Source organism: Apteryx rowi, unplaced genomic scaffold (genome assembly GCF_003343035.1).
Source record: "Apteryx rowi isolate R43461 unplaced genomic scaffold, aptRow1 scaffold_254, whole genome shotgun sequence".
In the NCBI taxonomy this organism is placed as follows: domain Eukaryota; kingdom Metazoa; phylum Chordata; class Aves; order Apterygiformes; family Apterygidae; genus Apteryx; species Apteryx rowi.
In genome coordinates this window covers 902,501-924,157 of record NW_020448908.1, presented here as the reverse complement: position 1 = coordinate 924,157, position 21,657 = coordinate 902,501, and the positions used below count along the sequence as shown (strand labels likewise).

The window sequence follows — 21,657 nt, the reverse complement described above, 5'->3', positions numbered from 1 at the left end:
ATAGTGAAGCTAAAAAGGGAAAGCTACCATTACAGAAAAATTGTCCAGAACAAACTTCATAACATTCCAGTTCTTCACATTTTCATGTATGTTTTCAGTGCTGCATGCCTCAATCCGAAAGCTTCAAGCTTCTCACATTGTTCACCAAGTATCTTTCAATATGAAAGTAGAAATATATCACAATTGCCTGACCTCTAATATTCTTCAATATCAAAATCACCAATTATTGTCCCCAAAGAAGACCTCCCTCCCCAAATCAAATTGCAAACACTTAGCAATTTCAAAAATATTCAACTATAACTTGTCCTTGGTTTCCAAAGCAAGAAATTTCCAGCAAGATCATAGGTTGTAGAGACACCCTAAAACTTCAAGAATGAACTGTGCTTTACAGGTAAGGCAAGGCTTTAGCCTTACTATAGCAAACTTCAGAGACACGCGGTCGCTTTTAGTAGATCATAATTAAATTTCCTTGACTCCACGACCCCCCCCTTTTTTTTAATATTCCAAACATTCATAGATTACTTGAAAATTGCTTAGTGTTCTAGTTACACTTCAATATTTTTCCCTGGTTGTCTACAGTTCTGTTGAACTAAACAACTCTAGAGCCCTGGTTGTCTTTAATCAAAAGCTCTTTCCTTTTTCAATCCCAAAAGAGGTATTTCTGAATGGAGCATAAAAATTGGCAACATATTTGTTACTACTTTTTCTAGTCATCGCTGCCAGAGAAGCTAATGTCTGCCATAAACTGCCTAATCAAGACACTGGACTGCAATGCAAGTAATGCAATGTATTACAGGAAAGTCAAAAAAATTACCTTCATTACAGGTAGTTCCTTCTCAGTTACCTTTTCTCTACTCTTTATGGCCCTTAAGACCTTGATCCCAATCTATGCTCTTAGATCACCTAAGATGCAGACCTCCACTTCCTCTTAATGACTCAGATGCACAATTTAACCTCAACAAGCCCAGGATACCTTATCAGGCTTACAGTGGCGTTAAAGGTTTAACAACATGTTATTACCTTAAAAGAGTGTGATGTCAGAGTTATGGATGTACATTTGAGTATGATTCAGAGGAAATGAAAATGTGGCTCTTATGATGGAAGCTGAAAAAACAAGGAATGAAGGCAGAACAACCAAGGGCATTTGTGGCAAACAGCATAATCAGAAGAGCCCTGGACACTATTCTCACCACTTTTAGTAATTTTCTTAATTTTATCATTAATGGCATTACAGCTGTCAACAAAGGAAGTCAAAATTGCACTGCTCAACTACACTGATAAGAAATTCTCTTAAGAAACGTTAGGTCTGACTACTGTGTGAATAAAAAATAACAACTGGTTCATCAGCAACAGAATCTACAAACATCATAAATAGCTTTAAAACACTGGTATTTTTAAACAGTGTTGATCTTTGAAAGAAGGGCAAATTTTGCTGGGACCTGCCTTGAGTTTTATTTGGTAACATAGTATCGGCTACAAACAACACAATAAAGCCTAGATAAAAGCAACCCCGCAAGCCACACTTAAGTCACTTGCTACATGGAGAAAACATGATATACTAAGAGACCAAACCTCTGAATTTTCATTCTCTGAAATAAAGACACTGCTAACCCTTTCAGAACACAGACAATCTATTAAAAAGCCACCTACTGAAAAAAATTCCTTATAAGTATCTCAGGACTTCTTCTTGATATTGGTCAGTTCTGAATAGTTTTCTCCTTTAAAAAAGACAAAAACCAAAAAGAACTTACATGCATTTATAAACTGAGCATGAGATTCAAACCCCAAAGTGCTACTCTTCTAATACAAGTTTTTAACACTTGTGGTACTACATGTTTTTATATGGCACCATCCTCCCGTAAATAGCCCTCCTAAAAAAACATTCACCATATTTAACAATGTAGAGATAGCGGATCATGTTAGAGACTTCTGTTTCAATAAAATATAACTGCAATTGACCAAAAAATTCAAAAGTCAGAGAAGAAAAGATGGGCAGAATAAGTATGTCTTGTTTCTTAGAAACTTGAGTTAATAAACCCCTTCATCCTTCAAATTCACAAAAAATGTATTGAACCATGGACTTTTTGTTTAATTATAACTCATGACTTCCCCCCCCCCCCCGACTGGTGAAATAGCTAATACTGTTGCATCTTTTAGGACTTTTTTTCTTTTTAAATTCCTAAGATATGAGAACCATGATATTTGCCCATCCAGCTACGGAAAGGCCATATTTAGCCTAAGTAATATTGGACTATGTGCATATGAGTCAAACAGTTATTCATATACAGGATTATTCAATAGGTCTAATGTTTGAATCATTATTCGTCTGAAAACTGTCTGTACAAAGTTTTACTTACTGGGTGTACCTCACTTAAATTTTTTGTTGTCTATATTTACTCTAAATTATTCAATTCTGCAAATGTTTTAGGTTCCACAGAAGAACACAAACCTATAAATCCTCCCACTCTGATTAGAATACCCATTTCCACAGACAGCTGCCCTGTCACTGCACAAACTACAGTCTTCACTACTGAAAAAGCTTTTTGTTAAGGCAAATATTCATGCATGGTAACAACAACTACAAAAAAAGTTCAGTTCTATAAAAGCAGGTCCAGCATGTTACTGTAGTATCTCCCAAGTTTGATGTTAATAAGTTAACACTAGCGATGAAGTAAATGGCCTAAGATGCATCATCCTGACAAGTGAAGAAGCTGTTACTATATTTTTAGTCTACAGCAGGTAAAGAATCTCATCATTAGGGGCACCATTTCTGAAGCTCAAAGATGAAAATAATCAAAAAGAACTCTTTTTAGAGAAGAGCTACAGTGAATCTTGAAGCTAAAATGAATATACATTTACATCAGACATTCTTCATGTTGTTTTCCCTACGTTTTCTCTCCTAGACCTCTTCCTGACAAGATGCATAGTTAAAGGCACCACAGGCTTACTAAAACTTGATGGGTGTGACACCAATATATTAAACTGGAATGCAAGGTTACCTCACACTGTTACTTCAGGGTAAGTACTTCAGTCATGTACTCCAGCTAACAGACCTGAAATCAGAGATCTCCCTAACTACCTATGACAAAGTCTTATCTGCAAATAGCTAGGTAGACGAACCGATACCAATCCACCTTAAAGAGTAATGTGGGAGGATGCCGATGACATCTTTGAAAGGCTAATTACATCTGCCAGAAGCCTGAGATCATCTCCAGACCTCTGCTACATTGCCACCCATCCAGAAGCTGAAATCAAGGAACATTAGAACTCATTTGGATACAAAGTACTTCTCACTTTTCACAAAGAACTTGCAAACAAAGCTGTTGGAGAATTTTGCCAAAATATTTACAGAGTAATAAAAAACAAGACTAACAATGATATTAGAAAGTCATCTAGTCTCATGCTAGGTTGACATATAACTGTATCAACCGTACCATCACAGTAGTCACGGATCAGGAGAGAACTCTGCTACATTTAGTCTATAAATGCATAACAAAAAGATGCCCCCAGCTTGCAAAAGTTTTACATCCCAAAGATTGAAAAGCCAAACTTACCAAAAAGACCAAACACTACCAAGATATAAACAGCGAGAGGCACAAATCAGTTAGGCACCGATAAAGCACGATAAAGCATGGCGTCAGCACAGCAGCAGCCTTGATATTTGTCAAGCGTTGCCTCCCAAAATCAAACAAACAAAAGACAGTTTTAAGGAAGCTTGGGGGAAGAAGGCAGCGAGGGGCATTTGTGGACGCTTGCAGGCAGGTCGCACCGGGAGTTAGAGGCATCATGTGAGAAAGCAGCACGGCTGAAAGGTCAGAAAGCAGGAGACGGGAGCGAACATCACGGCAGGATCCTGCCGGCGCCTATTGTGCGGGGTGGGAGGCACAAGGAGGCGGGCGAGGCGCTCCTTCGCCTAGGACACGTCCAGCGCTCTGGGCACAGCGGAGACAAAACGCAACAGCAGCACCAACAGCAGCAGCGACGCGGTCTTGCCCGGCCGCCCGCCCCCCGCCACCGCGGCCCCGCTCCCGGGCCTGAGGGAAACGGCCGGGGCGGCCGCCCGCCAGGGCCCCGCCGCCCCCTCTGTGAGACGCGGCCGCCTCTCCGGCGCCCCCCCCCCCCAACCAAGCAGCTCAGCCCACGGAGGGGGAAGGGAAGGAGGGCGGGCGCCCACCGGGGCGCGGGGGCTCTCGCCACCACCACCGCCTACCTCACGCCGGTGGGGGAAGCGCTGGTGACCGGCACCGCCGCCCGCCACAGGCCCCGTCGAGGCGCCGCTGGGCACTTCCGGGTGGGGGGAGGGGAGGGGCAGGGCGGCGGCCCATTCAGCGCCGCGCGCGCGCTGCGCATGCGCTCACCCCTCCCCCGCCCGCCGCGGCCATGAGGCGCCGGGGCGGGAGGCGCGAAGCGGCGTTTGCGGCTGCGGTGGGTTGTGCTCGGCCTCGTCCCCGCCGGCGGCTTCTCGCAGAGCTCGGGAGCGGGCGGCAGCCGGGCGCCTTCCGAGCCAGTGCCCTGTGGTGGGAAGCGGAAGCGGGCGGATTCCTGTGAAAACCGAAGGAGCCCTATGCTGCCTTTGGCTGCGAGCGGCGCTGCCGGCGCCCGCCGCCCTTCTCCAGCGGTTCGCCAGGGCGCGGGGGCCGCCCGCGAGGTCCCGAACTCGGCCTGGAGATTCACCGGCTTCGGCCACCGAAAAGCACCGCCGACTCCCCCGGGAGGCCCGGCGCAAAGGCAGCAGATGTCGGGCTCCCTCGGCTCGTAGGCAGCTCCAAGGGGCCCGTGGCCCCCGTGTGCAGGCCCAGCCCGGGGGGCTGCACCCCCCCCCCCGGATCCCCCCCCTCTCCTTCGCGTGAGGCGACCGTTTTGCCCCGTCGGGGCAGCGTGGGGCGGGGCGCGGCCGTTGGTGTGCGGTGGCCTGCGTCGCCCCTCCGCGCCGCCGGGGGGCGCGCGACGTTCCCGCCGCTGGGGCGGGGCGGGGGCGGTGCTGCGCCTGCGCGGGCGGTTCGAAGGCGATGGCGGCTGAGGCGGCCGGCGGGTGAGGGAGGGAGAGAGGGAGGGAAGGAGGGAGCGGGCGGGTCCCGCCGCCCTCGCCGGCGTTTTCACCTCCCGCTCTGCCTTTGCAGGGTGTCGGCGCTAACGGACAGCTCCGGTTCCGTGGCGGCGGGCGGCGAGGCGTCCGGGAAGAAGCGGAAAGGTAGGCGCGGGGCGAGGGGGGCGGCCCGCTGAGGCGGGTGGCCTGGCCTAACCCCCCTCCCCGCCTCTCTTCCAGGAGGAAGGGTCGTGAAGTCTCGCTACCTGCAGTACGATAAGAAGGAAAACAAAAAGGTACTTAAGCGCCTCGCTGCGGGGCTCTGGGGTCTCTCAGCGAAGGCTAGAAAAGGTCCCAGGCGGCGGTTTGGACTTCTGGAAGCGGGATTTAAATAAAAGACAGCTCTGCTAGGGCTGTGAGGGAGCCGTTATTCATTGGCAAATAGATACAGACTGGGATGGGAACTTAAGACTCTACTCAGCTGATTTGCAAAGCACCAAGATGCCCTAGGATAGTGGTTGTTTATTTGTCATCATTCAAAGAGAAGTAAAATAATATTACTGCTTGTTATTGCTGCTTGTGTTCAGTCTTATCTGTTTCTTGGTTGTCAGGATAGTTCAGCAAATTCTTTTACAACTTCTACTGCTAAACCATCTGAAAAAGGAAGGAGCCTACAAAGCAGATCAGTTCTTCCTCAGAAATGCAAGACTTCTGCTGGTAGGTTTTGCCAGAAGAATTTAAAAGCTGTTCTTTGAGGACCTTTATTTCCTATCYGTGGAACTCCTAACAACTCAGAAAATGTCTTTAAGAGCTGATGTTTCATATTACTTTTACCACTGCTAGTTTTTATGAAGATGTATGCAAGGAGAATTAAGGTGCATGAACTTGATGTGGCATTAGGAGCTGTGAACTGAAGTGCATTAAATTCTTGTCATGACTTTCTCATACAAAACTAATCTAGAATTGAATAATTAAGAACTGAGTTGTCTAGAATAAGTATCTCTCTTACCTTGTCTGCAAAACTTTGGACTATTGTTTCAGTATGGCCTCATTGTTGCCCCAGATTTTTCTTTAATCTTCACAATAAACCCTGTGTAAAACACCACAAGTCCCTCAACACATAACTATCTGCAAAGCTGTCCTTTTTTAATTCTTTTGCAAGAATTGCAGAAGAATGTTCTGGTGAGACCATAACTTAGCATGAAAATCCTGATTTGCTCTTCACACTTAAGTGCTATTGCTGAGCTGTGAAATGTTTGAGGATAAGTTCTGAACTACTTTAAGCTATACAAATGGTGTATATGAAGTAAACGTATAAAAGTTCCCATGAAGTTGCCACATCTTAGTGAAAGAATATACAATTGTAAACTTGTGCAGAATCTGTTCTAGTTATTTTAGTCTGACAGCAGCTTCTTTCTACAGGTGCTGTCACTCGTTCATTAAATCAGAGCAGTTTTGAGAAAGGTGATTTACAATCCACTTTATTAGGTGAAGATAAAATTACTCGACCTGACCTTGATCTTTCAGCTATTAATGGTAAGCTCTACTCAAATTCACTTTGTTTTGTTATTTTTAGTTTATTATACTATAACTTCATTATCAGTAACRCTCATGCTGTATTGTATTCATGTGAAGATACTGTTAAAGATGAATAAGGCAAATCTTATTTTTAAATAAGCATCATTAAGCAGAGGYGTTGAGGTCTTTGGAGATTAAATTAACCTCTTGATTTTGAATATCTTTTGGGTTCTCTTTTTCTGTTTGAGATGTAATATTAAAGAACAAAGCACCCTCAAATCTTTGTTTCTGCAACAGATGGGTTTTAATCAGCCCTTCTGTTTTTCTTTAAATAAAAAAAAAAAGTACCACATCTATCTGTAACTGTCACGTAAAGCTGAATATCAGTATAAAATGCTTGTATGAGCCACATCTTCTTGTGAGTTATAATCAGAGCCAGAAACAGAGCTCAAGTCTTTTACTGAAACACATAATTACTTTGAATTTCTCTTTGCCTTTGAACTTGATGGTATGTTGTCTTGCTTCATGCATTTGGGGGAAAAAGGAGTAATAACATCTCTCTTGTTCTGATACAGACAAAAGTCTCCTCAAAAAGACTCCTAGTTYAAAGTCTGTTTGCAAAACAGGTACAAGGACAAGTGGAAAAGAGCGGAATGCGGTGAGTCTCACTGCTTTATCTTAAATATTTATTTTGAAATGTGCCAAATGAGTATTTTGTCTCTATCTTGGTAACAAAAGTTAAGGTTTCCAAGATGATGTAAAGCCTTATGGCAGAAGTCAGATAGTAGATCTGTTCTACTGCTAGTAGAACACATATAAATCTCAACAACACAGGCTGAAGTTTTGCTTCCACCTCTTGTGACAGAGAGTCTGCTCTAGTTGAAGCATTTGTTCAAGTCAGTTCTTCTTGTATTCCTGTCCATACTTTTTAATGCTATCCTATTATCTTTAAATGTCTTCTGACACTTTTTCACTGGAAAATTAACAGTGACTAAACCGAATTCTGAAGTGCTTTGTAACAGCAGTGCATTCAACATAGCACTGAAACTTCAAGTTCTCTACAAGTGTTTTGAACATCTGCTGAAAGTGCTATGAAAAGTGGCAGGGCGATGAATAAATAAGCTGGCTAAGGTATCTTTAGTTAACATGCAATGTTTAAAAATCCAAACTTTCTTCATACAGCTGACAGTTGTTGATAACGCTGATTCTGGGCACAAATTAGATTTCCAATAATTTATTTGAATGCTGAAAAAATAATTGTTTAAATACTGAAATTGAGCTTTTTTTTTTTTTTTTTTTTAAGAAATCTGATTCTGATGTTCTGAAGGAATGGCTGGCATCTCAGACGCTGCTTTTAACTTACCTAAGAGTAAAGGTGAGAGTCAAGTATTTGGTAATTCAGATATGGAAGAGCTGCCTGATTTCTTTTCTATCAAGTTCTTCTGTGCTTTCTGATCCATAAAAGTTAGATTTTTATGATTTTATGTATTTATGACTGTGGAACTGTACAACTTGCTTTGAAAATTCCCCTGGAGTGAATTCTGTGCCTGTTCGTTAGACTGATGCCAGTTCTTCATGAAATGGGTGGAGGGTGCAGAAGTTTTAGGAAGACTGGAGGTGAGAGTGTTTGTGTTTCAAGGGTGTAGCAATTACTTTGTTCACTCAATGCTGAATACGTATAATTTTCCTTTACAAAAGATATCAGCAGGGGTGGGGGGAGAAGATGGAGTGGCTTTAACTAAAAGGTACTGTGCCCATTGCATGAAGTCTCTAATTCCCTAATTGAGGCTATTTGAACTTGAATCTGAGGCTTTCATGTGCTACTTCAGAATATGTTAATTACTTAGATGTAGCATCATTTTAGTTATGAATATTTTTGGATTTACTAGGCAGGAAAAAATCTTGCCCAGCTGGAGGAAAAAGCAGAAGAAAACTTGCTAATGTTGTGTGAAGAAAAGGAGAGGCAACAGCAAAAGCTGTATGAGTTGAAGCGTGAATTCTTGCTTGAAGAGCAAGAACAGAAACTTGAAGATGTATTAAATAAACAGGTAGGCTTTATTACAAGTCTTGCTTCCCCTATGTTTAAACAAGCTCTGTTATGTTTCCTCAGACAGATTTCTGTTTCTGTGGCCTGCTGGTATAGAATTTTATGCATCTCAAATGCCTACTTCCTGTTGTGGCATGTTATGCTCTCTAGTAACCTAAACAAATGCCTGTGTTGCTTTTTTTTTTTTTTGCTGTCCCTTGTGGATAGGCAGGAAGGAGAAGTTAGAGCTGTTAGGCAAGGGGGAGCAATAGTGCACCGGTTGCCAGAGCAGCTTACAGTTCATGCAGAAGAGACAAGTGGCTTAAAACCACATGAACATCCTGCAGTTATGCAATTACAGTTATGTCTAGAGCCGAGATGCTAACCCTTAGTTGAGAGGTGAACACCTTCTGCCCTTTATCTGTCTTGTTTTTATATGTTAGACAACAGTAATTCTGGCCTGGCTGTAAGAAGACAAGTTTCTAATAATTTTCTTAATAATAGATGATCTTAGAAGCTAAAGCCTCCCCTCTTTCTCAGTATTTTGTTAGTTTTATTGTGTCAAATTGAAAGGATAGTATTGCTGGGAATAATTAATTTTAAAAGCTAAACTTTTGTTTGCTTTTAACAAATATGCATTGCAGATTTGCAGTTTGCAAAAATTAAACAATGAAGATTTTTTGTCTCTTGGGGGATACACTATATCTGCAATCCAAAGATCAAAGGCAAAACATTTTGCCTGCTACATTTCTAACACTTCTGAACTACAGCGACAAGGAAACTGGCATTGACCTTGGTATTTTGAGGTGATAGGATAAAAAACCTTTTAAACAGTAGAATAGGAGTAACATACCACAAACTTCTTGAATTCTTCTGTCAAAGAACATTTCAAAGTGGTGGTACTTATTTTTTTCTGTGCTGAACCAGACTTGAATCACAATCTATAGGGATATAAACCAGCTCATGCCTTCTCACTGTATTGCTAACATGGCTTCATTGTGATGAAGTGTTAGTTCATCATGTGTCCTTTTTAGATGGAAGTACTTGCTCCCCTTGTTCCTGTTTGTGAACAGTTTAAAGAGCAATATAAAAGCTTTGCAGCTTCCCTGGATGCCACTAGACATGAATTACCTGTGAAGAATATACACATAGAGGGAGATACGCTAACATATCTGGGTAGGAAAACTTGAATTTTCAAATTTACTTTCACAAATAGTGTTTTTCAATGTGCTAAAATTCTTACGTTGTTATTGCTGGATTTATTTATAGCCATTGGATGAATTTTGTGTGCTGCTCTTGCAGTCTGTGTGGACACTGGGCTGCAAAATTAGCCACATGTTTTGCTGTGAATAATTCTTGTCTCTGTTTAACCACTTAGGCGTACATGTTCAAGATTTTTATCTGGTAGCAGGAAAAATGGTTTCTAAGTTAGGGCAGTTGTTATATTTTCTTTTAGCAAGTTTCTGTATCTTTTTCTTTTTTTAACTGTATCTTTCCCATTCCTCTTTCTCCTTTCTTGTTCCTAATTCATATACAAGTTGTACAGTTGTAATATCTTGATCTTTATTTGTTTGTGTTTGAGGGATATAACCATGTGGAAAGACTTGCTTGTGTTTTCTGTAAAGCTAGAGCTTAAGTATATTGCATGATGTCTTGAATCAGACTGCTTAATAAGACTGTACTGAAGTCTGTGCAAAAACTTATAAACTTTCTAACTGTTGGTCTGTCTAGCATCAAGAAAGTGGATCTTAATAACCTCTTGCTGCAGTTAGTCTTCCTAACTCAATAACTTGGCTTTCATAATTTTTTCATTATGTATTTGTGAATGCTGAGCAAACAGTAGTTTTCCAATATCTGGTTCACTTGTCTCTGGTTACTCCAACTATTCAGCTGTTGAGCAGTCTTACATTAATTGATGTCACTGTGCATTTGAGTAATGTTTTTAATATCTCCTATATTGTAGACGAACTGCAAAAGCATTTAACTGTCACACAGGAGCTTCTGGCAGAAGTTACACCTAACTGTGCAGAAGAAGATGCAAAAGCACCCACTGTACTGAAAGAGCTTAAAGAAGTCGTTCAGGAACTGGATAAAGAGCTTCAAAGGTATTTACAAGAATAGGGTGAAAAGACTCTCCAACTCAATATTCAGAGCAAACCTACAGATCTCAACTTTCAAATTCAGCATGAGTATTGGAGGGTTAATTGAGAGAATTGTAGCACTAGGTTCAATTCTGTTTGTAGCAGGCAGCCATATTTCTGTCCTTACCCTCATCTACACAAAAGTCAAAGGGAAGATGTTTTTTCTTGTTTGCGTATTCTGAAAAAGTCACTTCAGTGTGATGTCTCTGATGCTTTGCTGAGAATTTCAGTGAGCAAGGGTAGCCCGAGTAAAGTGCAAATATATAAGAGTGGAGAACTCCAGGAGACAGAAAAGTGATCCAGAAGCACTCAGTCTTAAAGAATAATTGTACAAATATGACTGTAGCCTTGCTTTTCCTTTCTTCCCTATCAAGTCATGCACTTTGCCTCTGTATTGGACATCATCTCTGAGAAGGTACAAAGAGCCCAGAAAGTTTTCTTCTCTGAATATAGTGTCAACAAATATGGAATATCACTGAGAGCATGAGAAAGAGATGTAATATGATAAACTTTCTTTCCTCCCTTCCTGAAGAAGAGGCTACAACTAAAATCTTTGAAGGCTGATAGACCCTGAACTCAGACACCTATCTCCCTGTACTACAAACTTCCCCTTCCTCTTCTCCAAATTCTTGCCATTGAGAAGCAAATTCTTAATTTACATTTTTCTTCTGGTGGCTATAGAGTAGGAGAATCTTGTGAATCTCCAGGTACGTGGTCTTTGCGGGTAAGCGGAAGTTATGATCCTCCACTGTAACTGATTTAGCCTGCTTGGTTTGTTCTAGGAGCTTCACACAAGTGCAGAACCTGTCATTTGAAGTAAGTAAAGAAGTTTCTCTGCATAACCAAAGAATATGCGAAGAGAACCACGGACTAGATGCTGTGAAACGTTGGTACTTCAACTAAATTTTTACTGATGGGCGGGTACTAAATCAGTGCCAACAGACTTGTTGTCTTTTTACTTCTTGTTTAAACATGTGACTTGTCCAGCTTTTCAACAATACCAGAATATGAAACCTGCAACATATATGACTAAACTAATATAAGATCTCTTCTGCACGCTGTCCTGTAAGGAAACGTCTTTTTTCGGATGTAAATTTCTCATTTCCTGGTGGCACCTTCTTTGTCATTTTCTCCGTGACAGTACTGAAAGGTAAACATTAAGAAATGCTATTCTTGGCAAATACTGCCTACGTACTCTTCTTGTTTTACCATCTTGTATCTGGCTTCAAGTGCACTGACTTGCGTCTCTTTCCAAAATAGGGTTCCTTAAAGGGCAACATATCAGAATATAGATATGGAATTGTGCATGTGGTACTGTGCATTTGCTGATCTGGTTAGGAGATCTGTAGGTTTATACAGCATGAGCATTGATCGCTCATTGAGCAACTTCTGGAGGAACTCTAATTGTCCCTTGTTTCTTTATTTGCCAAGAGGAAAAGCTATATGGGTAGCTAATAGTGAGGCTGATGAATGGGAGGAATCTGATCACTTGCGACAGTGAAGAATTTGGTATTTTATCGCCTAATTGTCTTGGAAACAAATTATTAAAAACTGACATGTTTTCATATTAACCTGACACCTTCTTTTTAAGGACTCTTTAATTTCATTTTGTAATAAAAATTGTCTTTCACTGCTGTATTAATAGCCTTCATTTTTGAATATTTTCATTTATCTCCTGCAGAAGCTTTTGTTTCTATCTGGGCTCGTACAGGGCTAATACTACACAATATATACACTGATGGGTTTATGGGCATTAACTAGTCCGAATGGCAAGCTGTGTCCTACTGGCACCCAAAGTGCTGAGACCAGAAGATTGTGAATGTGGAGAGAAACCTCTAACCTAAATACTGAGTAAATGCCTGGATGAGAAGCAGAAAATATCTGTTATGAACATAATGCCAAATGTGGCATTCCACCCCCAACACACTTTCCATTTTCATAAGTGGAATGTGTGTAGCTGTCTGAAAAACATGTATCCCATATTAGGTACCCATGGAACCTTTCTGTGACGGTTTTTCAAAACCTCTGCTTTGTATTGTTCACATACTCGTATGTTTCTGGCTTCAGCTGGGTCTATCAGCCTTTTTTGCCTGCTCAAAAAAATGTTTGGAGCATTCCCCTTGCACTCTTTGAAGTATTCTTAAACTTTTTAAATGTTTCAGGTTTTATTGCTGGTTCTAAGGGTCTAACTAGATCCTGTCTCCTCTTATTTAAAAATAGGATTAAATTAAGCTATAGTAACTGCATCAGTAAGGTGTGCAGTGTACTATATGAGAAGTCGATAGCTATTAAGACTCTCCTTGTGTATAGTTTCAGTGTTGCTATTCACAGCAATTTATCCATGGACCAGTTGGAGGGCAGCAAGTAATTTTAAGATATTCATCTGATATCTTTTCCTCAAATGTGTTGGGTGAACAGCACCCAATAGTTCACCTGTGTGCTGTCATTCAGGCCATGAATCATAGGAGCTGCAAATGGCAGGATCCTAGTCCTGGTCAGGACCATAAGTTGCACCTACGAAGTTGGCCACAGGATGGGGAGCTTTGCTAAGCAGTCAGTTCTTGGGTTAGTAACAAGCTGGGTTTTTTTGTTTTGTTTGTTTTTTCCTCCCTGGCTGGAACTCGCAATAGAAAGGTTCGTATATAATGAAACCCCTGGTCAGGCAGCTGTGTTTTCCTAAGTTAGGGTAATTTCTAGGCAGTTTGTCCTCATGCCTTTAACCTGCTCATCAGAAGTGTCATTCTGACACTCAAACTGTATTTAGAAAATTAAGAGGGTTCTTAAATTTGACAGGAGAGGGACGTAATAAAAAAGTATACTGTTCTGATAATTCTGCCTCTGCACAGACACAAGGCAGAAGTGTTTCTCCTAGAATTTCATGATGTTAGAACTCATTCCTTTCTGTGATTACTGTTCAAAAAAAAAAAAAAAAAACTAGTTTTAGGAAATACTTGACTCCTAAATTAAACATATGCTCTTCAGTCAAGTGATTTTTTTCCACCTTTAAGATACTATAGTGTATATATACACCAAAATATTACTTAAGCAACAGAGAACAATACAAATTTTTTAGAAGTACTTTTATTTCTAAATGTGTAGTTGATCTCAGGGACATAGTTTCTATCTAAAGAATAAATGTGCATGCTCAGATTTTGATAATGTTATGTAAACCCTTTTGCCCAGTAATTTGGAGAGGGCTGGAAGAGGTCTTAGGTAGTTTCAGCTTCCTTCAGGACTTTTTCACCCTGATCATTTTATAAGCTATTGAAGTGTTATGTCTGCATTGATACTGTGAAGTGGAATACACTATTCGTTCCCTCCCCTGAAGAAAGGTGTGCAGGGAGCTCTGCTCACGGTGGTCAGAATTAGAGGCTCTAAATTTTTTGGTGCAGTAGTTCATCCCTGATGCTGCAGGTGGCAGTCATCATCTGCACAAGCCTAAGGCAAAGTGGGAGTCTACAGTTAAAGGAGCTAAAGGCCAACTGCATGCACAAAACAGTGCTCAGGGATGTGTTTCAGAAGAGTAATAGACAGTAGCTTGATCTGAATGTTCTGGCCATTCTTTTCCTTAAGCTGAACGCTTGAATAAGTCTTTGTACAGATGGTAGAACAAGTGTTAGATAAAGCAGCTCAGCCTGTCTAGGGAAGGATTTTGAACTGAGTCTTTACCATTTTGATTTTCCTGAATATTAGTTCTAAGTGGCTTCATTTTGGCTCTTAGGCTCTTCCACTTTAAAATAGTCAAAAACACTTTTTTATTTCTTCATAGGCATTAAATGCTGTCATTTAACACTGTACAGACAAAAAAACAAAAAAAAGACTGCAGGATCACTGGAGCAGGGGCTAAACAGATATGATGCCATTTATTTTATATTTTCCACTTATTTTCTGGACATGTTACATATCTTAAAAGCTCTGAATCTGGTAGGAATCCTGAACAGCTTAAGAGTGATAATATAGACCTCTCTTTCTTCTGGTTATTGGTCTCTCTTTTCTTTTGTGCCAAGAATTAAGAACGTTTCCCTTGTATCAATGTACATTAAGGCTTGTTCTGTCTGAACTAGTGCAGTACTTAGTATCTATGTATTCATCCTTCAGGCCAGAAGCTCATATTGTCCAAATGTTAGCAGCAGTGTGCCCTAAGGTTTTTGTTAGCTTGTTTGGTTTCTATTTTCTTCCAAAAAGTGAAGACAGTTGTAAAACAAGCCAACCAGCTCTGAGAGCCTGGGCAGGGGGAAGACTGAGAATGCTGAGTGGGAAAGGGGGGGGGGGGGCGGCACAGATATGCAGATATTTATCTTCTGCAAAACTCTGTCATTAGTTGTCTAGAAGGCGATTGGCAAAGATCATTTTAAACTAAGTTTGCATTGTGCAGATTGCCCTGCTTGGATTCTGGTGCATCTTGGAAAGGTCTGACCACTTTCTCTGAGTTACTCTGGTATTGCCTGTCTTGACAGCAGCTCAGAAGGGCTGAGTCAGTGGTGTTTTGATGCAGTTCCTGTGCTCTCTGTGATAGGGTCACCAGGGGTCAACATAAGGGAGCATCCCTGCTTGCCTGTGGTGTGCTATAGTGGAGCTGCAGCCCAGGAGATAATTGAAGCCTGTTTGTCTCTTGACCACCAGCCCCCAACACTCTAATTCTTTGTTCACACTAGCTGCAAATGGAGCTGATTCTTTGTTCATCAACAGCAAGCAAGCGGCTCATGACCCCAGCAGATGTTTCTGCATTTTAGGCTAATGAGAACTTACTGGATTACTGCAGTCTTCCCTGCCTTGGAGTAAATACTACTTTGTTGGACATCCGGAAACTCATACTGAACATGATAAACAAACTTCTGGCTGGACTGTGATTGCCAGGACATGAAAAGAGTTCCACAGCGGCAGAGGATCTAACAGTTCTGAATGGCACCACTGAGCCACACCAATTAAGAGCATTTCCAGTGATTATGTGAGCATTCCTGTTCAACTCACAGAAATAATTTCAGATTGTTTCCTCCACTGCATTTGTGTGTGGTCTGTAAAGCAAGCACAAGAATGGAGGACTTCGTTTGCAGAATAGTCTTGAGTGGAGATTCCACAACCTCTCTAGGTCCCTTATAATTTGTGTATAAAACTTCCACCAAATGCTACGACCATGCACGACTTCTATTACATCAGTTGTATGTGGAGCCTGTAGCAAGCTACAATTCATTATAATAGAAAACTAAAAAGCAATTTCTTATTAAATGCCCTAATGACAGCCACTTGCTTCTGATTAAGCACATTCCTGTTCTAAATGAGTATCTGCCTGTATTAATGGTTTCTTAGTACTATTTCAGTCATTTGATAAGAATTTGAAATATAGTATTACACTGAAAGTTGTTTCTCCTGTTCTGTGGATGAGTAATAGGCATTTTTGTCAGAGCTATATAATAATCGTATTCTCAATATCATTATGTGCTGCTCAGATTATATTGTTATTTTGAACATGCTCTTTAATTAACTCTTCCTTGTAATTTTGTTCTAGAGATGTTTGTATTCCCAGGAGGAAGGGATCACTCTTGTTTCTACCAGTCTGTATCAGAGCTGATGTTGTAGTTTCTGTAAAAAGACACTATCTTCATTGCTGGTAAGCTTGGGTTAGTACGGCAAAGCCAGTAGGATGCTTACTTTGCAGTTAGCAGTTTCTACAGTAGATATCTATGTTTGGCTAACAGAAAGGAGACTTACAGAAGCACAAAAAAAGGGAGAACAAAACTAGCAGTTAAAGAAGTAGGTGTGGTTTTTTTTGCCATGAATATGGTACTGTAAAAATTAACTAAGACCTTATTCTTGTCCCAGAATATGGAATGACTGACACATGTTTTTCCATTGGGAGGGAGGGGAAATAATGATTGTGGCTTCCCTAAAGCTGATGATGAACTACTTGTCCCACTTTCTCACCTACCTTCTGTTGAAATCTGGTGAGTACAGGATTTAACAGCAGGAATAAGTCATTAATAGCTCTATTTTTACCTGCAGCATTTTTTTTTAATACAATATGTGCAAGTGTTTCCAAAATCTTTAAATACGTGAATATTCATCACCACCTCTGCCTTACTGTGATCTTGGGCCTGGACATCTCTGTGACAGGTTAGTGATAACACTCATGCTGAGGCTGTGCACTGGGGTTAGGGTAAGAATGGATAAATTATTAAGGGCATGATCCTAACGCTTGATTCTTTTGAGTAATCTTATGGATTCAAACCTATTTGGGGAGGGACAGGCACAAAAGGAGGCACAACTGGGTATAGCAGTGCTCAAGGATTAGTGTTTTTTTGGAGCATAGTGTTACTGTTATTGTTTGACCAGTACCTATCTGATAATTGTTGCATGTGTAGTTTAATTTGTTCACTAGTGGAATGGACATGGGGAAAAACTCTTCTCAAGAGAAAAATGATGAGGTGAATGGTTTTGAATAGATCTAATTTATATGCTGACTGTTTGTACGATTCAGATGTATTCACACCTTGTTCTATAACTACAGGCTCTCCCTCACCTCTCTGACTCACCAGTATAGTCACACGAATCCCACACACACTTTCGACCTGGACAAGTGCCTGAGATTCCTAAAATTTCATGAGGAGCAGAATTCCGGTTTTTGTAAACGACATAAAAATCTGAACTATGCACAGTGCAAGCGGTGGCTGAATATGGCCCATAGATTTGACTGATGAATAGTTTTTATACATAAGCAGTTCTTACAGAACTTCCTTTAAACTCCTAACCATTACCAGATGTGGGTTGCAGGCGGCTGCTGGAATTCCAACACCTGTTGCATCACACTGAATAGGATTCATTTTGGCAGGCACAGAAAATTCCATTTCAGTAACTAAATAGTTTGAAATGATATCTAAAGCCTCCTTTTTTCAGACCAAGCTGATTCTAGCCTTATTTACAGGATAGCACATGCTTTCATAATTAGAAGACAGCTTGCAGTCTTTAGAGGCTGTAATTGCCTGGTATTTCTTATAGTAAATATCAAAAGAAAATTTTTTAATTAGGGACTGTAATTGTCTGATATTTCTTATGGTCAGTAACTATCAAATGGAAAATCCTTAATTCTAAAAAAACCCCAACAACAACAAAAAAAACCCTTTAAAAAAAATGATGACAAGAAAGAAAGGCTGTACTCCAAATAGTGGTAACTTCTAGCTGTGTTTTCTGAAAGGTAGAAACATACTGTTTAGTATTCAAAAATGTTTTAGTGTTGCAATGAATATGATGGAGCTCCACCTTAGAAATATGCTCTGCTACATACCTCAACGCATTGCTGGATTATGTTGCTTCTTCCAGGTCCGTACCCAGAGGTTTTTCAAAGATGAATGTGTACTGATTTGGATGACTACCGAATGGATGTTTAGTGGCACTTTGCAGTGAGTTTTTGTGGTACCAGCCTCCTAGATCTTGGGCCCAAGAGTCTGTAAGGAGCCATTTGCGTGTCTGTCCTGTATTCAGGTGTGGGTGATTGGGATAAGCATAACAATAACTATTTTTTGAAAACATGATACTGTTTCACTCAAAATTTACCCAATCTGTAGGACTAGTATCAAAGTCATTGTACTGATAATGGCAGCTGTTGAGGTGTTGTGCATCAGCTGTAGGTGGCTACAGTATGAGAATGAGGTGTTTTATTTTCATTTTGCCCTCCTTATTGCCTTTAATTGAAGGCTTTCAAAGTGCTCTCAATATTACCCCTAGGAAGGAGGCTAACATTAGCTACTTTGCAGATAGGAAAATTGAGGCATAGAGGGCTATATGGATGTTTCTGAGAAAACAGTGAAGCTGAAAAAGAATTTGGAATTACAAAGTTTTGCTTTATCTGTGCATGCTTCAGTCCAGTTTGTTTTAATAAAGGAATTCCCTTTTTAGTGTACCTTCTCATAAGTTGCTTCTCATTAAGTTTAGCTGGTTTGCTTGGGAATGATCTCTATAGTTCTAAATTTTAAATGAGTTTGATTTAACTCAGGAGAATGCAGCAGTATAGAAGAACTCACTTCAATTTAGACACTAGCTATTTCCATTCCTAGTTGAGTCTCAAAGGCTAATCTGTGTTACAAAACCCAGTGGTTTTTTTAATCAAAAATATCAAACTGAAATGCAACCTAGGTTTGACAGAATTGGTGCAAGTAAGTTACAATTACAACTGTGTGTCACAGTTGCATTTAGTATGGAGAAACATAAAATTAGTATGTGTAGAAAAAAACAAGCTCTTAAAAAGATTGAATGGCATTATATTTAATTTCCCATAAAAACAGTGTAATGTCAATTGAACTGACATCACCCTGAAGAGTACTAGTGCAAGGTTTGTGGGGAGAGGTAGTATGTGTTGTTTGACTAATTAACATAGTCTAACAAAATATTATCTATCCTTACTGATATTGCCTCACTTATATCCTTGACCATCATAGCTAAAACTAACTCCTAGTAAAAGAGTAATAGTAACATCAGACTACAGTTGTGTGTTGTTTGAGGAATGGGAGATCAGAGAAAAAACCCTATATACTTTAAGGACAGAGAGAAAAGATGTGTTAGGAGGGCCTCTTTTTGACTTCATGCTTTCTTGCACGTGTCTTCAATTTTAGACAAACAAAAGAGTCCCCTGGTAGCTCTCATGGCGTTGTTTTGTCATGTGAAGACACATGAGCAATGAAGTGAGCAGGAGAGGAACAGTTGTGCTTCAATAGCACAGCAGCAAGCAAAATGGATTCAGCTTACATAATATTAAAAGCTGAAAGCTGCTCCAAGACATTCTGCAACTCCTCCCACATATGAGCTATAGCTAGAAAAATTCTATTAAAAATAAATAAAAATAACCTTTCCCAAGGTGATGAGCAATCTTTAAAAACCTCTTGTTCAGCAGTGAGAGCATAATTCTGAGGTTTTTTTATTATATTGAATAGAATTTATTCAATATTCCACCCTGTTCTTGACAATTAGAGAGGACAACTCTGAAAACAGCATCTGTAGACAAACATTTGTCAGGGATGGTCAGTCTACATGTATGTATTTATGTCTTAATACAAGGGGTTGGACTAGATAATTTCTTTAAAATCTCCCAAACCTACTTGTCTATGACTTTTATTGTCCAATCCTAAAAAATAGTCTCAAATTGAAAGGACTGTATTCTGCAAAGCTCGTTACAGTTTTTAAGTTGTCTGGTATAAGAATTTTCAGGTGATAAGCACCTTTTTTCAAGCCCCAGTCTGTTTATCTTTTTTTTATCAACAAAATAAGTTCCCTCGTTTTCTAGGCTTGTTATACCTCTCCACAAATCCTGGGACAGTGCTGTTTTAGCATTGGCTTTAAGCAGGAAAATGTAGCTACATCTAGCAGTGTTACCCATTATTGAAGATGATCTAGTTATTGAGTTAGTGATTTTTTTGTAGAAGTCATTAAAATCAGTGTAAATGTCAAACAAGATAAAAAATTAGGCAGCATTTTGTTGCTCTCCTGACTGTGGACTGATCAGTCTCTTAAGTCCTATTCTGAAATAGTCAGGGAAACGTCACTACTTTGACTGTATTTTCAGGGCGGAGGCTGCCTTGCAGAAAATGTGTTAACTGGTAATGACTCTACTAAAATATATGGCAATTGAAATAATTTTGAGAGAGGGAAAAGTAACTTTAAAATTTAGTAACTTTATCAACCCCATCAGCTGTTTTGCTTGTCGGAATCTGGAAGAAAAGGGCCTTTGGTGTACTACCAAGTTGACTTTTGTATAGAGAACTGTATTTTTACTAAATTAAATGTCAGGCTCCATATCACTGATTTTTAGAAAACACAGAACTGAGATTCAAATAACTGGGCTGAGAAAAGAGAAATTTTACAAAATCCCTTCTTTTCCTAGTTATCTTTTAAGCCAAGTTTATAGTACTGGAAAAAATGTAATTCTAACTACAAAAATATATCAAGGGTTTTTGTTTATTACTGGGGGTAGAGCTCAGCTCTGTTGAGGCGCATCTGCAATCCCAGCTTGCCTGGGTCTTCTCCAGCAAGGGTTGGAGGAATCATCCCCTTGATAGTTACATATAGAGGCACGGCATTTATTCTGTCGGCCTGCATCACTGCTGCTGTTCTGGGTATGGATGATCTGCTTTTACATCTTCCCACTAAAGACTAGCCACAAGAGGGACTTTTTTTAATAATTTCCTTCTGAGTGATCTTTGCACAACTTCTTGTGTACAAGAACAACTTTGCCTTAGAGAGCTAGCTAAAGACACTAGAGGGTGGACTGCTAGTGATGTATAGCATACACAGCGTGTTAAGAACTAGGATAAAATGGATAAGGTAGGATAAAATTAAAGAGGAAAGTGAAAAGTGAGGAGATAAAGGCCAAGTTCCCTGCTTTGCCCTGGTTTGGGTCAGCTCTGCTCTCACACCGCACCCTCTGTGTCCGACTGGTGTAGCGAGAGCTCCCTCTCCTGTCCCAACCCCCTGGAACCGCTGGCTGGGATCGCGGGATGGGAATGGACAGGCTAGGGCCTAGGGATGGAGGAGGACAGAGTAGCAACAATCCTGGCACTGGTTTTTGAGCTGGAAAGCGGTTCTTTGGCAGTGCTCGGTGGAGTCCCCCGAGTGCTAAAGCTCAGTTGATGGGACCAGCCCATGCGGGAGATGCTGTGCCCTGGTCCAAGTTGACAGGACCTTTAGGAACCGGAGCTTTTGGCTTATATAGCTCTGAGCGAGAGACGTGGGCACCTTCGGGGGCAGAAGGAAGCCGGAGAGCTGGGGCAGGAGGAGAGCAGCCCTCGGGGCGGGGGGGGCTTAGGCTGTCAGGGCGGCGGGGAGGATGGCGAAGGTGAGGAGCGGCGGCTGGAGCAGGGAGCCCGCGGGCCGCGCACCTGGGTTCCCCCGGGGGAGCGGGCGGCGGCGCGGCGCGGYGCGGAGCCCGGTCCGGCCCCCGCCCCCGGTGCACGCTGTCAGGA

At 40.9% G+C, this 21,657-nt stretch overlaps 2 protein-coding genes across 13 annotated transcripts in view; one reads left to right on the top strand and one right to left on the bottom strand.

Annotated features, from left to right (window-relative positions):
- The window catches only part of MYO9B (myosin IXB), a 45,217-nt gene extending 40,929 nt beyond the window's left edge, over positions 1-4,288 (bottom strand). For all 8 annotated transcript variants that reach the window (XR_003253721.1, XR_003253722.1, XR_003253720.1 and 5 more), the window contains exon 1: positions 4,211-4,288. The gene's annotated coding sequence lies outside the window, so the exon portion shown is untranslated. The remainder of the gene's footprint in view (positions 1-4,210) is intronic.
- An 86-nt stretch (positions 4,289-4,374) lies between these two features.
- On the top strand, positions 4,375-18,560 carry HAUS8 (HAUS augmin like complex subunit 8). Of its 5 annotated transcripts, XR_003253723.1 has the most exons (15): positions 4,375-4,755; positions 5,121-5,191; positions 5,267-5,322; positions 5,638-5,743; positions 6,449-6,562; positions 7,120-7,202; positions 7,848-7,919; positions 8,434-8,592; positions 9,605-9,746; positions 10,534-10,675; positions 11,494-11,861; positions 15,445-15,659; positions 16,218-16,319; positions 16,712-16,822; positions 18,026-18,560. XR_003253723.1 is itself a non-coding variant. In XM_026067133.1 (11 exons), exons 1-11 carry the CDS (start codon positions 4,565-4,567, stop codon positions 11,612-11,614), a joined length of 1,257 nt encoding a protein of 418 aa, XP_025922918.1. In that variant the 5' UTR covers positions 4,375-4,564; the 3' UTR covers positions 11,615-12,349. The 5 variants fall into 5 exon arrangements, 3 of the variants coding, with proteins under 3 accessions (XP_025922918.1, XP_025922920.1, XP_025922919.1); XR_003253724.1 differs by lacking the exons at positions 15,445-15,659; positions 16,218-16,319; positions 16,712-16,822; positions 18,026-18,560 and adding an exon at positions 15,367-15,385; XM_026067133.1 differs by lacking the exons at positions 15,445-15,659; positions 16,218-16,319; positions 16,712-16,822; positions 18,026-18,560 and having other exon boundaries at positions 11,494-12,349.
- Positions 18,561-21,657: the final 3,097 nt, after the last annotated feature.